Source organism: Oncorhynchus gorbuscha, linkage group LG23 (genome assembly GCF_021184085.1).
Source record: "Oncorhynchus gorbuscha isolate QuinsamMale2020 ecotype Even-year linkage group LG23, OgorEven_v1.0, whole genome shotgun sequence".
Classification (NCBI taxonomy): domain Eukaryota; kingdom Metazoa; phylum Chordata; class Actinopteri; order Salmoniformes; family Salmonidae; genus Oncorhynchus; species Oncorhynchus gorbuscha.
Genome location: NC_060195.1, coordinates 19,776,225 through 19,792,499, shown reverse-complemented (window position 1 = coordinate 19,792,499; position 16,275 = coordinate 19,776,225). Strand labels below are relative to the sequence as shown.

At 48.4% G+C, this 16,275-nt stretch overlaps 1 protein-coding gene across 5 annotated transcripts in view; it reads left to right on the top strand.

Annotated features, from left to right (window-relative positions):
* Positions 1-16,275, top strand: part of mbnl3 (muscleblind-like splicing regulator 3) — a 99,968-nt gene that overhangs the window by 72,457 nt on the left and 11,236 nt on the right. For 2 of the 5 annotated variants that reach the window (XM_046324240.1, XM_046324241.1), the window contains exons 3-7: positions 1,823-2,008; positions 3,350-3,562; positions 3,719-3,952; positions 11,406-11,556; positions 15,900-16,010. In XM_046324240.1, the coding sequence (XP_046180196.1) occupies positions 1,823-2,008; positions 3,350-3,562; positions 3,719-3,952; positions 11,406-11,556; positions 15,900-16,010 (895 nt within the window). Of the gene's footprint in view, positions 1-1,822; positions 2,009-3,349; positions 3,563-3,718; positions 3,953-11,405; positions 11,557-13,381; positions 14,043-15,899; positions 16,011-16,275 lie in introns of those variants that run through there. The other 3 variants (XM_046324245.1, XM_046324246.1, XM_046324244.1) reach the window with 2 other exon arrangements.

Below are 16,275 nucleotides of genomic sequence, written 5' to 3'. Positions count from 1 at the left end.
ATAAGCGTAAGGGTTAGAGTCCATCTATTTGAATGCAGCAGCTCTACCGTTTAGCTCAGTGCGAATGTTGCCTATAATCCATGGCTTCTGGTTAGGGTATGTACGTACAGTCACTGTGGGGACGGCGTCCTCGATGCACTTATTGATAAATCCATTGACTGATGTGGTGTACTCCTCAATGTCATTGGAAGAATCCCGGAACATATTCCAGTCTGTGCTACCAATGCAGTCCAGTAATTTATTGACCGAGTCACTGGTGCTTCCTGCTTCAAATTTGGCTTGTAAGCAGGAATCAGGAGGATAGAATTATGGTCAGATTTGCCAAATGGTGGGCGAGGGAGAGCTTTGTATGCTTCTCTGTATGTGGAGTAAAGGTGGTCTAGATTTTTCCCCCCTCTGGTTGCACATTTAACATGCTGGTAGAAATGAGGTAAGACTGATTTAAGTTTCCCTGCATTAAAGTCTCCGGCCACTAGGAGCGCCACCTCTGGATGAGCGTTTTCCTGTTTGGTTATGGCAGTATACAGCTCATTGAGCGCGGTTTTAGTGCCAGCATCGGTCTGTGGTGGTATGTAGACAATAGGTAGATAGTGTGGTCTACAGCTTATCATGAGATACTCTACCTCAGGCGAGAAAAACCTTGAGACTTCCTAAGATATTGTGCCCCAGCTGTTGTTCACATATACATAGGCCCGCCCCGTGTCTTATCAGAGGCTGCTGTTCTGTCCTGCCGATGGAGTGTATAACCCCACCAGCTGTATGTTCTTAATGTTCCTGACTCAGCAGGAAAATTCTCTGCGACAAAAAAGTGATCAAGTTAAGATCCGACATCTGCACTGGGTATATGGCTATAAGGTCTGGCCTGATTTAGGACCAGGGTGAGATTGTAGCATGTGTTTTCTTTATCCTGGATCTGTTCCAAATTGTATGCATTAAGCTCTGGTCAAAAGTAGTGCACTACTTAGGGAATAGGGTGTCAATTAGGACACCCTATTCCCCTGAGTTTACCCTTTGTCAGCATGGTACCACAAACATAACTGTGAAAATAGTGAAACCTGGCAGACACACCACAGGTGCTATTTCAATAACACTTCATTTGTCAATTTAAAAAAAAATCCTTGAATACCTGGGTACATAGTGTAATTGTTACTAACATTTTAATTTGGTTCAGAGATAGTACTATGTCAATTAAGAGGAAGAATTCAACAGTAATTTCATTCCCTGCACTTTTTTCTCTCAATGTCCTCCTCCCAGTTGGGATATATTACAAAATAAAACACTCCAAATTGAGTTCTATGTTGGTGTTAATTACCTTACAAAAACTGTCTCTTATGACTTACTATCACTGCCTATATCACTATCTACTGTGTGATATTCAGTGAGGGATTTTCTATCTCAAAATGGGCTTTACTGAATTTCTACTTTATCCCATGTTTGAGCATTTACACCTCAAGTAATGCACTTCACTTCAAGGGTGAGTATCCCAAATGGCACCCTATTACTTATACTGTATACTGCAAGCCCTATGTGGCCTGGTCAGAAGTAGTACAATATATAGAGAATAGGGTGCATTTGGGATGTACCCCATGTGATAGAGCTTGAACAGCTTTTCCTCCTAAATGACATGGAGGTCTCCATCGTGTTGTCTTTATGGCTGTCCTGTCAGGGGAACCCCAGAGTGATTGATCCCCCAATCACATTACTCTCATCTTCCTGTCACTCCGGTTCATCTCTCCTAAATCTAAATAGCTAAGAGATGCCGCAATTCATCAGCTATGATGCACCACAACTCAGCCGCTCTCTCTTCTCTCCCCCTCCCCAGGGACGCTGCACGCGTGACAACTGTAAGTACCTGCACCCCCCTCCCCACCTCAAGACCCAGCTGGAGATCAACGGGAGAAACAACCTGATCCAGCAGAAGACAGCAGCGGCCATGTTGGCCCAACAGATGCAGTTCATGCTGCCAGGAGCCCAGTTGCAGCCCATAGTGAATAGCCCACACTACACAGTGAGTACTTCATGTATAGTCCATAGTATGTAGCCCACACTACACAGTGAGTACTTCATGTATAGTCCATAGTATGTTGCCCACACTGCACAGTGAGTACTTCATGTATAGTCCATAGTATGTAGCCCACACTACACAGTGAGTACTTCATGTATAGTCCATAGTATGTTGCCCACACTGCACAGTGAGTACTTCATGTATAGTCCATAGTATGTAGCCCACACTGCACAGTGAGTACTTCATGTATAGTGCATAGTATGTAGCCCACACTACACAGTGAGTACTTCATGTATAGTCCATAGTATGTTGCCCACACTGCAAAGTGATTACTTCATGTATAGTCCATAGTATGTAGCCCAGACAACAAAGTGAGTACTTCATGTATAGTCCATAGTATGTAGCCCACACTGCACAGTGAGTACTTCATGTATAGTCCATAGTATGTAGCCCACACTGCACAGTGAGTACTTCATGTATAGTGCATAGTATGTAGCCCACACTGCACAGTGAGTACTTCATGAATAGTCCATAGTATGTTGCCCACACTGCACAGTGAGTACTTCATGTATAGTCCATAGTATGTAGCCCACACTGCACAGTGAGTACTTCATGTATAGTGCATAGTATGTAGCCCACACTACACAGTGAGTACTTCATGTATAGTCCATAGTATGTTGCCCACACTGCAAAGTGATTACTTCATGTATAGTCCATAGTATGTAGCCCAGACAACAAAGTGAGTACTTCATGTATAGTCCATAGTATGTAGCCCACACTGCACAGTGAGTACTTCATGTATAGTCCATAGTATGTAGCCCACACTGCACAGTGAGTACTTCATGTATAGTGCATAGTATGTAGCCCACACTGCACAGTGAGTACTTCATGAATAGTCCATAGTATGTAGCCCACACTGCACAGTGAGTACTTCATGTATAGTCCATAGTATGTAGCCTACACTGCACAGTGAGTACTTCATGTATAGTGCATAGTATGTAGCCCACACTGCACAGTGAGTACTTCATGTATAGTCCATAGTATGTAGCCCACACTGCACAGTGAGTACTTCATGTATAGTCCATAGTATTTAGCCCACACTGCACAGTGAGTACTTCATGTATAGTCCATAGTATGTAGCCCACACTGCACAGTGAGTACTTCATGTATAGTCCATAGTATGTAGCCTACACCAAACCATCCTCATTATTTAGTCAACACATTCGATTTACACAGTTATATTTCTCCATTTATCTACAGTTTGAACCATGGCTGTTCACAGGCTGTTTCTCTGCCTGATCTCCCCTCATTTCCTCTCTCTCTCCACCTCTCCTTCTCTCTCAGACTACGTTCCCTATGACTCCCAGTATGTCGTCCCTGGCCACCAGTCCCAGTATGGCGTTCAGCCCGTATCTGAGCCACATGGGTCCAGGGATGGGCCTGATGCCTGAGCTGCTACACCAGGCCCCCCTGCTGGTCCAAGGGAGCCCCACCGGCCTCCAGGTCATGGGCAACAGCAGCTCCCAGCAGAAACACATGCGGACAGACAAGCTGGAGGTATGTGTTGTGTGTGTTTGTGTCTTTGCAGTAGCCCAGTCTGTAGCAGAGAAATAGAATGATAGAATATAATAGAATCATTCTTGTCCTGTGGGCCGAACTCCTTCTCTGACTGTGCCCCCCCCCCCCCCCCCCCCCAACCCTAACACCACCCAGGTATGTCGTGAGTTCCAGAGGGGTAACTGCACGCGGGGCGAGGGCGACTGCCGCTATGCCCACCCTATGGAGGCAGCCATGGTGGACGGCAGTGAAAACTCAGTCATCGTCTGTATGGACTACATCAAGGGCCGCTGCTCCAGGGACAAATGCAAGTACTTCCACCCCCCTGCCCACCTGCAGGCAAGGATTAAGGCCGCCCAGCACCAGGCCAGCCAAACCGCCAACGCCATGGTGAGTCATGGTAAACACTACTGATGGGTTAAATATTGATACAGTTGCATATCACAATATTATTTTGGTCAATATTATATCAATACTTTGAATTTAAGTGTTTTTTTGGGGGGGGGGTTGTATGTAGCGTAAGCTACTGCTAGTCGGCTGTACCTGAGCCAAAACTCTGGTATTTTTTGTCCTATATCTTGTTCTCCATCTTATTTTTAAATGGGCTAAAGGCAAGCAATACTGAAGCATGCATGAGAGTACCAGCTGTTCCGGACGACTATGTGATAATGCTCTCGGTAGCCGATGTAAGGAAGACCTTCAAACAGGTTAACATTCACAATGCCGCTAGGCCAGAAGGATTACCAGGGCGTGTACTCAAATCATGCACGCACCAACTGGCAAGTGTCTTCACTGACATTTTCAACCTCTCCCTGACCGTGTCTGTAATACTTACATTGTCCCTGTGCTCAAGGAAGCGAAGGTAACCTGCCTAAATGATTAACGCCATGTAGCACTCACGTCGGTAGCCATGAAGTGCTTGGAGTGGAGCGGGTCAAGAGTTTCAAGTTCCTTGGTGTCCACATCACCAACAAACTATCATGGTCCAAACACACCAAGACAGTCGTGAAGAGGGCATGACAACACCCCCCATCACTGAGGCCAAGCTTCCTGCCATCCAGAACCTGTATACTAGACAGTGTCAGAGGAAAGCCACAAAAATGGTCAAAACTCCAGTCACCCAAGTCATAGACTGGTCTCTCTGCTACCGCACAGCAAGTGGTACCGGAGCGCCAAGTCTAGGCTCCTTAACAGCTTCTGCCCCAAGCCATAAGACTGCTGAACAATTCATCAAATGGCCACCAGACTATTTACATTGACCCCCCCTCGCTGTTTATTATCTATGCGTAGTCACTTCACCCCTACCTACATGTACCTAGACTACTAACCTTCTACCCACACATTGACTCGGTACCTGTAACCTCTGTATATAGCCTCGTTATTGTTATTTTTTTGTGTTACTTTTTAAAATAATTCTTTACTTTAGTTTATTTGGTAAATATTTTCTTAGCTATTTCTTGAACTGCAGTGTTGGTTAAGGGCCTGTAAGTAAGCATTTCACGGGAAGGTCTACACTTGTTGTATTCGGCGCATGTTACAAATAAAGTTTGATTTCATTTTATTTGAATTTCAGACGCATCTTTGGTCTGCATTGGTTCTTTGTAATCTGCAGAGACTGAGTTTATATTTCACGTGTTTAAAATGTTCTGCAGTTGGGTATTTATTTACTGTTGCTAAGCAGGATAAGGGCAGCACACCACTAGCACATTACCCACCAGAGATGAAAGTATGTCTTTTCTTGCTGTATAGTGTGTGGGAAGTGTTTTTTGCTGGAGGCTGGCTTGTGTTTGAGGCTGGGGCAGCATCCCAAATGGCACCCTATTTCCTATATAGTGCACTACTTTTGACCAGAACCCTCTGGGCCTATGTATCTTCTGTCATATAAGGAGGCAACAGGAGTTCAATCTGACAGGATGAGCAACAGCAATCAGACTGTCTGCATTGCAGGTGTATAAAAACACAATAGAGAGAGAGAGAGAGAGTGGGAGGGAGTGAGACAAAGAAAGATGTGGAGAGGGAAGGGAAATATAGATTTTTAAAAACATTTTGGGCATTTTTTCTTGTTCATCTGCATTTGTTGGTCCTCTGGTCTGCTTCTAGGCGTTGATTGTTGTCAGGCTTTACTCCCGTCAGGTTATATCATCATTCTCCTTTGTAATCCTTCATGTTTTTGCTTCTCTGTGGGTTGTTTCCTTCAACTTCACCTTCATCTATTCCCATTATGCATCATGCACCACACCTCTCTCTCTCTCTCTCTCTCTCTCTCTCTCTCTCTCTCTCTCGACCTCACCCCAATTTCCACTGGTTTACTGTCTGTGTCATTTGCTTGATCCTCATTGGTTGGCTGTCATCGTGTGCTCACTGCTTGTTGTGCTAACCCCGCCCCCAGCCTGTGGTATTTTTACCTTTTTATTTTATTACTATCTTTTCTGATTTCACTTTTATGTGTGTAAGCGTTTCTTCCATTTCTGTCCGATGGTGCGTCACATTTTCCATCAGAAAATTGATTCTAGACTGACAGCCCTGTTTTGCTATGGTTGGTCTCAGGGATTTCTGATACAGTAGCATCCTCTATAGGTAGGGAACTACCAGCAAGGGCAGTGATGCTGTTCAAGCCTCAGAATGGGTTTCATGTTAGGGTAGTAGGCTGTTTCAGAGTAGTTTGACACGAAAGGTTTTTATATAATTCAAAGTACATGCAGTTGAAGTCGGAAGTTTACATACAGCTTAGCCAAATACATTTGAACTCAGTTTTTCACAATTTCTGACATTTAATCCTAGTACAAATTCCCTGTCTTAGGTCAGTTAGGATCACCACTTTATTTTAAGAATGTGAAATGTCAGAATAATAGTAGAGAGAATGGTTTATTTCAGCTTTTATTTCTTTAATCACATTCCCAGTGGGTCAGACGTTTACATACACTCAGTATTTGGTAGCATTGCCTTTAAATTGTTTAACTTGGGTCAAACGTTCCGGGTAGCCTTCTACAAGCTTCCCACAATAAGTTGGATGAATTTTGGCCCATTCCCCCTGACAGAGCAGGTGTAACTGAGTCAGGTTTATAGGCCTCCTTGCTCGCACACACATTTTCAGTTCTGCCCACAAATTGTCAATAGAATTGAGGTCAGGGCTTTGTAATGGCCACTCCAATACCTCGACTTTGTTGTCCTTAAGCCATTTTGCCACAACTTTGGAAGTATGCTTGGGGTCATTGTCCATTTGGAAGACCCATTTGCGACCAAGCTTTAACTTCCTGACTGATATCTGAGATGTTGCTTCAATATATCCACGTCATTTTGCTCCTTGTGATGCCATTTATTTTGTGAAGTGCACCAGTCCCTCCTGCAGCAAAGCACCCCCACAACATGATGCTGCTTCACGGTTGGGATGGTGTTCTTCGGCTAGCAAGCCTCCCCCTTTTTCTTCCAAACATAACGATGGTCATTATGGCCAAACAGTTCTATTTTTTTTCATCAGACCAGAGGACATTTCTACAAAAAGTATGATCTTTGTCCCCATATGCAGTTGCAAACCGTAGTCTGGCTTTTTTTATGGCGGTTTTGGAGCAGTGGCTTCTTCCTTGCTGAGTGGCCTTTCAGGTTATGTCGATGTAGGACTCGTTGTACTATTGTAACGTCGTTCGTCTGTTGTTAGAAGAGAGTCAGACCGAAATGCAGCGTGTAGGTTATTCATGACTTTAATGAAGGAATTGCGGTACATGAAATAACTGAAATACGAAAACAACAAACGGAACGAGAAACCTATTACAGCCTATCTGGTGAACACTACACAGAGACAGGAACAAACACCCACAAAATACAACGCGAACTCAGGCTACCTAAATACGGTTCCCAATCCGAGACAACGAGAATCACCTGACTCCAATTGAGAATCGCCTCAGGCAGCCAAGCCTAACTAGACACACCCCTAATCATACACAATCCCAATTAATACAAACCCCAATACGAAACCCAACATATAAAACCATGTCACACCCTGGCCTACCCAAACATATACCAAAAACACAAAATACAATGACCAAGGCGTGACAGAACCCCCCCCTAAGGTGCGGACTCCTGGACGCACCTCAAGAGCATAGGGAGGGTCCGGGTGGGCGTCTGTCCATGGTGGCGGTTCTGGCTCGGGACGTGGACCCCACTCCATAAATGTCCTAGTTCCTCCCCTTCGCGTCCTGGGATAATCCACCTTCTCCGCCGACCATGGCCTAATAGTCCTCACCCTGATCCCCACATAACTGAGGGGCAGCTCGGGACCGAGGGGCAGCTCGGGACAGAGGGGCATCTCGGGACAGAGGGGCATCTCAGGACAGAGGGGCATCTCAGGACAGAGGGGCATCTCAGGACAGAGGGGCAGCCCGGGACTGAGGGGCAGCCCGGGACAGAGGGGCAGCCCGGGACAGAGGGGCAGCCCGGGACAGAGGGGCAGCCCGGGACTGAGGGGCAGCTCGGGACAGAAGCAGCCTGGTACTGAGGGGAAGCCCGGTACTGAGGGGAAGCCCGGGACTGGCGGGGAAGCCCGGTACTGAGGGGAAGCCCAGTACTGAGGGGAAACCCGGTACTGAGAGGAAGCCCAGTACTGAGAGGAAGCCCAGTACTGAGAGCAAGCTCAGGCAGGTAGTAGGCTCTGGTAAATCCTGGCTGGCTGGTGGAACTGGATGATTTAGGTTGTCTGGCCGATCTAGAAGATCTTGGCAGACTGGCACTTCTGGCGGATCCAGGCAGACTGGTGACGCTGGACCGACTGGCGGCGCTGGGCAGACTGGCGGCGCTTAGCAGACTGGTGGCACTGGGCAGACTGGCGGCGCTGGCGGCGCTGGGCAGACTGGCGGCTTTGGGCAGACTGGGAGCACTGGGCAGACTGGCGGCGCTGGCGGCGCTGGGCCGACTGGGAGCACTGGCCGCGCTGGGCCGACTGGGAGCACTGGCGGCGCTGGGCAGACTGGAGACTCCGGCAGCGCAGGAGAGGAGAAAGGCTCTGGCTGTGCTAAACAGGCGGGAGACTCCAACAGCGCAGGAGAGGAGAAAAGCTCTGGCAGCGCTAAACAGGCGGGAGACTTCGGCAGCGCAGGAGAGGAGAAAAGCTCTGGCTGCGCTAAGCAGGCGGGAGACTCCAACAGCGCAGGAGAGGAGAAAAGCGCCGGCTGCGCTGAACAGGCGAGGTGCACTGGAGGCCTGGTGCGTGGTGCTGGAACTGGTGGTACTGGCGCGAGGACACGCACAGGAAGCCTGGTGCCGGGGAGCTGCTACCGGAGGACTGGTGTGTAGAGGTGGCTCTGGACAGACCGGACCGTGCAGGCGCACTGGAGCTCTTGAGCACCGAGCCTGCCCAAGCTTACCTGGCTCGATGCCCACTCTAGCCCGGCCAATAGGAAGGGCTGGTATGTGCCGCAGCTGGCTCTGCACCCGCACTGGAAACACCGTGCGCTTCATAGCATAACACGGTGCCTGCCTGGTCTCTCTAGCCCAACGGTGAGCACAGGGAGTATGCGCAGGTCTCCTACCTGGCATAACTATTCTCCCTTCTAGCCACCCCCCCCCAATATTTTTTTTGGTCTGTTTTTCCGGTTTCCAACAGTGTCGCCGTGCTGCCTCCTCATACCTGCGCCTCTCCACTTTTCCGCGTCTATTTCATCCTTGGGACGGCGATATTTTCCCGGCTGCGCCCAGGGTCCTTTACCATCTAATTCCTCCTCCCATGTCCAAATCTCCAAGTGGTGCAGCCTCTCCCACTGCTCTTCACGATTAACAGGGAGAGTAGGCTCAGGTCTGACTCCTGACTCAGCCACTCTCTCTGCGCTCTCCCCCGTTACTTTCGGTTTTAACTCTGCGCCGCCGTGCTTTCCTTTTCGACTCCATTCGTCTGTAGCCCTCTTCGCACTGCTGAAGCGAATCCCAGGTGGGCTCCTGCACTCGCTCTGGGTCGGCCGCCCACCTGTCGATTTCTTCCCACGTAGTATACTCCATGCTTCTGCTGTCCATAACGTCGTCCTTTAGCTCCTGCCAGTTCACACGCTGCTCGGTCTGTGAGTGGTGGTGGGTGTTTCTGTAACGTCGCTCGTCTGTTGTAAGAAGAGAGTCAGACCGAAATGCAGCGTGTAGGTTACTCATGACTTTAATGAAGGAATTGCGGTACATGAAATAACTGAAATACGAAAACAACAAACGGAACGAGAAACCTATTGCAGCCTATCTGGTGAACACTACACAGAGACAGGAACAAACACCCACAAAATACAATGCGAACTCAGGCTACCTAAATACGGTTCCCAATCCGAGACAACGAGAATCACCTGACTCCAATTGAGAATCGCCTCAGGCAGCCAAGCCTAACTAGACACACCCCTAATCATACACAATCCCAATTAATACAAACCCCAATACGAAACCCAACATATAAACCCATGTCACACCCTGGCCTACCCAAACATATACCAAAAACACAAAATACAATGACCAAGGCGTGACAGAACCCCCCCCTAAGGTGCGGACTCCTGGACGCACCTCAAGAGCATAGGGAGGGTCCGGGTGGGCGTCTGTCCATGGTGGCGGTTCTGGCTCGGGACGTGGACCCCACTCCATAAATGTCCTAGTTCCTCCCCTTCGCGTCCTGGGATAATCCACCTTCTCCGCCGACCATGGCCTAATAGTCCTCACCCTGATCCCCACATAACTGAGGGGCAGCTCTGGACCGAGGGGCAGCTCGGGACAGAGGGGCAGCTCAGGACAGAGGGGCATCTCAGGACAGAGGGGCAGCTCAGGACAGAGGGGCATCTCAGGACAGAGGGGCATCTCAGGACAGAGGGGCAGCCCGGGACTGAGGGGCAGCCCGGGACAGAGGGGCAGCTCGGGACAGAAGCAGCCTGGTACTGAGGGGAAGCCCGGTACTGAGGGGAAACTATGGATATACAGTGGGGCAAAAAAGTATTTAGTCAGCCACCAATTGTGCAAGTTCTCCCACTTAAAAAGATGAGCGAGGCCTGTAATTTTCATCATAGGTACACTTCAACTATGACAGACAAAATGAGAAAAAAAATCCATAAAGTCTCATTGTAGGATTTTTAATGAATTTATTTGCAAATTATGGTGGAAAATAAGTATTTGGTCAATAACAAAAGTTTATCTCAATACTTTGTCATTGCCAACAAAGGGTATATAACAGAGGTCAAACGTTTTCTGTAAGTCTTCACAAGGTTTTCACACACGGTTGGTGTTATTTTGGCCCATTCCTCCATGCAGATCTCCTCTAGAGCAGTGATGTTTTGGGGCTGTTGCTGGGCAACGCAGACTTTAAACTCCCTCCAAAGATGTACCTCCAATTGACTCAAATTATGTCAATTAGCCTATCGGAAGCTTCTAAAGCCATGACATCATTTTCTGGAATTTTCCAAGTTGTTTAAGGCACAGTCAACTTAGTGTATGTAAACTTCTGACCCACTGGAATTGTGATACAGTGAATTATAAGTGAAATAATCTGTCTGTAAACAATTGTTGGAAAAAATACTTGGGGCATGCACAAAGAAGATGTCCTAACAGACTTGCCAAAACTATAGTTTGTTAGCAAGAAATGTGTAGAGTGGTTGAAAAACAAGTTTTAATGACTCCAACCTAAGTGTATGTAAACTTCCGGCTTCAACTGTAGATGCATTGTACTTGCACAATTTCTGAGCCCAAATGCTGACACTTTCACTTTCACTTTCTCTCTCTCTCTCTCTCTCTCTCTCTCTCTCTCTCTCTCTCTCTCTCTCTCTCTCTCTCTCTCTCTCTCTCTCTCTCTCTCTCTCTCTCTCTCTCTCTCTCTCTTCCCCCTTTTCTACTTCCCCAGGCCCTGCCCCATGGGGCAATGCAACAGCTACCAAAGAGGCCCACCTTAGAGAAGAGTAACGGGGGTGGTGCTGTGTTCAACCCCAGCATGTTCCACTATCAGCAGGCCCTGGCTAACATGCAGCTGCAGCAGCCAGCCTTTATCCACCCTGGTGAGTCTAGTCTACTCTGTCAAATATAATAATTTGGCATTCCTTTTAAAAAGTAAGTAGACTGAATTATTAATTCAATTAAGTTGGGCGAACTTATCTATCCTGAGTCTGATTTAGATAGGTGAACTAAGTGTACTGGGGAGGGCTAGCTAGGCCAGACAGACTGACACAGGGGAGGGCTAGCTAGGCCAGACAGACTAACGCAGGGCTAGCTAGGCCAGACAGACTGACGCAGGGCTAGCTAGGCCAGACAGACTGACGCAGGGCTAGCTAGGCCAGACAGACTAACGCAGGGCTAGCTAGGCCAGACAGACTGACGCAGGGCTAGCTAGGCCAGACAGACTGACATGGCAGCTTCACACTGTACTGTCATCTGGGGGTCAAGTTAACTGCCAACGGTCTAAATAAGGACTGCACATGGAAACAGACAGAAGAAAGGACACAGCAGAATGTCATACATTTGTACTAAAACATATTACTATGAACATATTACTCAGGAGTACTGATAAACATACCAGTGGATGTCTATTTGATAGAGGGGATGTGTTATGGTATAGAATATATTGTAGGGAAATGAGAGAAGAAAGCAGGTTCCTTGTGAGTATTGAGGAACTCTCGCTCTGTGCTGAGTGTATACAATGTCCTGTCTGGGATAGAGCTTATTGGGTGTACTCTGTCCTTCTGTCTGGGATAGAGCTTATTGGGTGTACTCTGTCCTTCTGTCTGGGATAGGGCTTATTGGGTGTACTCTGTCCTTCTGTCTGGGATAATTCTTATTGGGTGTACTCTGTCCTGTCAGGGATAGAGCTTATTGGGTGTACTCTGTCCTGTCTGGGATAGAGCTTATTGGGTGTACTCTGTCCTGTCTGGGATAGAGCTTATTGGGTGTACTCTGTCCTTCTGTCTGGTATAATTCTTATTGGGTGTACTCTGTCCTTCTGTCTGGTATAATTCTTATTGGGTGTACTCTGTCCTTCTGCCTGGTATAATTCTTATTGGGTGTACTCTGTCCTTCTGTCTGGGATAATTCTTATTGGGTGTACTCTGTCGTTCTGTCTGGAATAGAGCTTATTGGGTGTACTCTGTCCTTCTGTCTGGGATAGAGATTATTGGGTGTACTCTGTCCTTCTGTCTGGGATAGAGCTTATTGGGTGTACTCTGTCCTTCTGTTTGGGATAGAGATTATTGGGTGTACTCTGTCTTTCTGTCTGGAATAGAGCTTATTGGGTATACTCTGTCCTTCTGTCTGGAATAGAGGTTATTGGGTGTACTCTGTTCTTCTGTCTGGGATAATTCTTATTGGGTGTACTCTGTCGTTCTGTCTGGGATAGAGCTTATTGGGTGTACTCTGTCCTTCTGTCTGGGATAGGGCTTATTGGGTGTACTCTGTCCTTCTGTCTGGGATAGGGCTTATTGGGTGTACTCTGTCCTTCTGTCTGGGATAGAGCTTATTGGGTGTACTCTGTCCTTCTGTCTGGGATAGAGCTTATTGGGTGTACTCTGTCCTTCTGTCTGGGATAGAGCTTATTGGGTGTACTCTGTCCTTCTGTCTGGGATAGAGCTTATTGGGTGTACTCTGTCCTTCTGTCTGGGATAGGGCTTATTGGGTGTACTCTGTCCTTCTGTCTGGGATAGGGCTTATTGGGTGTACTCTGTCCTTCTGTCTGGGATAAAGCTTATTGGGTGTACTCTGTCCTTCCCTCCTACTCTCACTCTATTGTTCTCTCCTTCTTTCTCCCTCTCTGTCCCCTGCACTCTGTGTCTTTGTCCCATGCTTAACTGGTGCCCTGCTATCACGCACAAATACTGGCACAATCTGCTCTAGGTGGCCTAAAGTATGCAGCAACAGCACCCAGCACACTCTGGGAGAGAATGTATAGATCTCTGACTGATCCACTCCTCCACTTTCCTCAGCTGTTCCATCATCAGGTCTATATTGCTATTAAAGTATCACAATAACAATTGATATGCCGTATCCATCCAAACTTAACAGCAATGAGCAATTGAACACTATTAATGCTCTCTGCATCCTATGCCCTCCACTGCTCTGTTCCCGTGTTCTGTGTTCTGTCTGTCTGCCTTTAAGCCTCCATGTTGTCTCTGCTGTGTTCTAGTTGACTGTGACAGGTTATATTAGCCATTATTTACACGCTGTTCTTGTGGCTTGCACTAACCTGAATGTTGTTTTTGTCTTGTCCTGTTGTCTGTCGTCACTCTCTCCGTGTCAATCACTCCTCCCCTTTTGCTCCCCTCCTCCATCCTCTCATCACCTCCTTCTGTTGTCCCCATCTTCCTTCCCCTCATCCCCCTCTCTCCCCATCTCTGCATGCTGTGGCAGGCTCAGTCCTGTGCATGGCACCATCAGGAGGCATGGGTAGGTTGGCTCGGTCACTCACTGCTGCTGGGGGCTTGGAAGAGGTGTGGGGACTGTGGTTGGCCAGATAGCTAGGATAGAGGGGGTTTGGTAGTAGATGGACTCTGTGGTTGGCCAGATAGCTAGGAGAGAGGGGGGGGGGGTCGTAGTAGATGGACTCTGTGGTTGGCCAGATAGCTAGGAGAGAGGGGTTTGGTAGTAGATGGACTATGTGGTTGGCCGGATAGCTAGGAGAGTGGGGGGGTCGTAGTAGATGGACTCTGTGGTTGGCCGGATAGCTAGTTGGCCAGAGAGCTAGGAGAGGGGGGGGTTCGTAGTAGATGGACTATGTGGTTGGCCAGATAGCTAGGATAGAGGGGGTTTGGTAGTAGATGGACTCTGTGGTTGGCCAGATAGCTAGGATAGAGGGGGTTTGGTAGTAGATGGACTCTGTGGTTGGCCAGATAGCTAGAAGAGAGGGGGGGGGGTCGTAGTAGATGGACTCTGTGGTTGGCCAGATAGCTAGGAGAGAGGGGGTTGGTAGTGGATGGACTCTGTAATTGGCCAGATAGCTAGGAGAGAGGGGGTTGGTAGTGGATGGACTCTGTAATTGGCCAGATAGCTAGGAGAGAGGGGGTTGGTAGTGGATGGACTCTGTAATTGGCCAGATAGCTAGGAGAGAGGGGTTTGGTAGTAGATGGACTCTGTGGTTGGCCAGATAGCTAGAAGAGAGGGGGGGTCGTAGTAGATGGACTCTGTGGTTGGCCAGATAGCTAGGCGAGAGGGGGTCGGTAGTGGATGGACTCTGTAATTGGCCAGATAGCTAGGAGAGAGGGGGTTTGGTAGTAGATGAACTCTGTGGTTGGCCGGATAGCTAGTTGGCCAGAGAGCTAGGAGAGGGGGTGGGGGTTCGTAGTAGATGGACTATGTGGTTGGCCAGATAGCTAGGATAGAGGGGGTTTGGTAGTAGATGGGACTCTGTGGTTGGCCAGATAGCTAGGATAGAGGGGGTTTGGTAGTAGATGGACTCTGTGGTTGGCCAGATAGCTAGGAGAGAGGGGGGGGTCGTAGTAGATGGACTCTGTGGTTGGCCAGATAGCTAGGAGAGAGGGGGTTGGTAGTGGATGGACTCTGTAATTGGCCAGATAGCTAGGAGAGAGGGGGTTTGGTAGTAGATGGACTCTGTGGTTGGCCGGATAGCTAGGAGAGTGGGGGGGTCGTAGTAGATGGACTCTGTGGTTGGCCGGATAGCTAGTTGGCCAGAGAGCTAGGAGGGGGGGTTCGTAGTAGATGGACTATGTGGTTGGCCAGATAGCTAGGAGAGAGGGGGAGAATGATCAGCAACACGTCCTCTGAAGATAGTGGATGTAGTTCTCAGATTGTAGTTTAGTAGTTCTAGTTGTAGTAGATTCTAGAATCATAGTTAAGTTCCAGACCCCAACACCAAGAACCATGGAGGATATGACAGTAGATATTAGTCATTTTGGAGCCATCATGTTGTCCCACTGGTGTCTGCCTGTCCTCTGCCTGCCTGCCTGCCTGCCTGCCTGCCTGCCTGCCTGCCTGTCTGTCTGTCTGTCTGTCTGTCTGTCTGTCTGTCTGTCTGTCTGTCTGTCTGTCTGTCTGTCTGTCTGTCTGCCTGCCTGTCTGTCTGCCTGTCTACCTGCCGCTGTGCTTGCACTTGTCACCAGACTTTAATTGCTGATACAAAAAAAACTACTTATTTCAACATTTTAGTTGTGTATTATTAGAGTTTGCTAGAGTGTGTGTGAGTCTCTATTGTGAGTCTCTATGTCAGCTCAGATATCTCAGTCCCAGCCTAGTCAGTATGAGGTTGCTGGTCTCCCAGGTTGTGTCCATAATAGCACCCTATTATAAATATATAGTGCACTACTTTTGACCTCTGGGCTCTGGTCAAAAGTAGTGCACTATGTAGGAAATAGGGTGCCATTTAGGATTCGGTTTAAGCCTGCTGCCCCGTCTCTTGTAGGGCTTATGAAAGGGCCGGCCCCGCTAGCAGTGGATGGCCGTTGGGAGAGGCGGGACTGGAGCAGCTGCAGGCACCCCCACAGCCGCCTCTTGTCAGCGCCTGGATTCAATGGTGAGGGGAATCCACAGCTGGTCTCCCCCTCTACCTGACCCTCTAACTCCCCCTTTCCTCTACCTCCCTCTCTGCCTAGCCTTCTACCCCACCCCTTTACCTCCTCTCTACCTGACCCTCTACCTCCCTCTCTGCCTAGCCTTCTACCCCCCCCCCTCTACCTCCTCTCTACCTGATCCTCTAACTCTCCCTTTCCTATACCTCCTTCTCGGTCTCGCCTTATACCCCCCCCCCCTCTACCTCCTCTCTACCTGACCCTCTACCT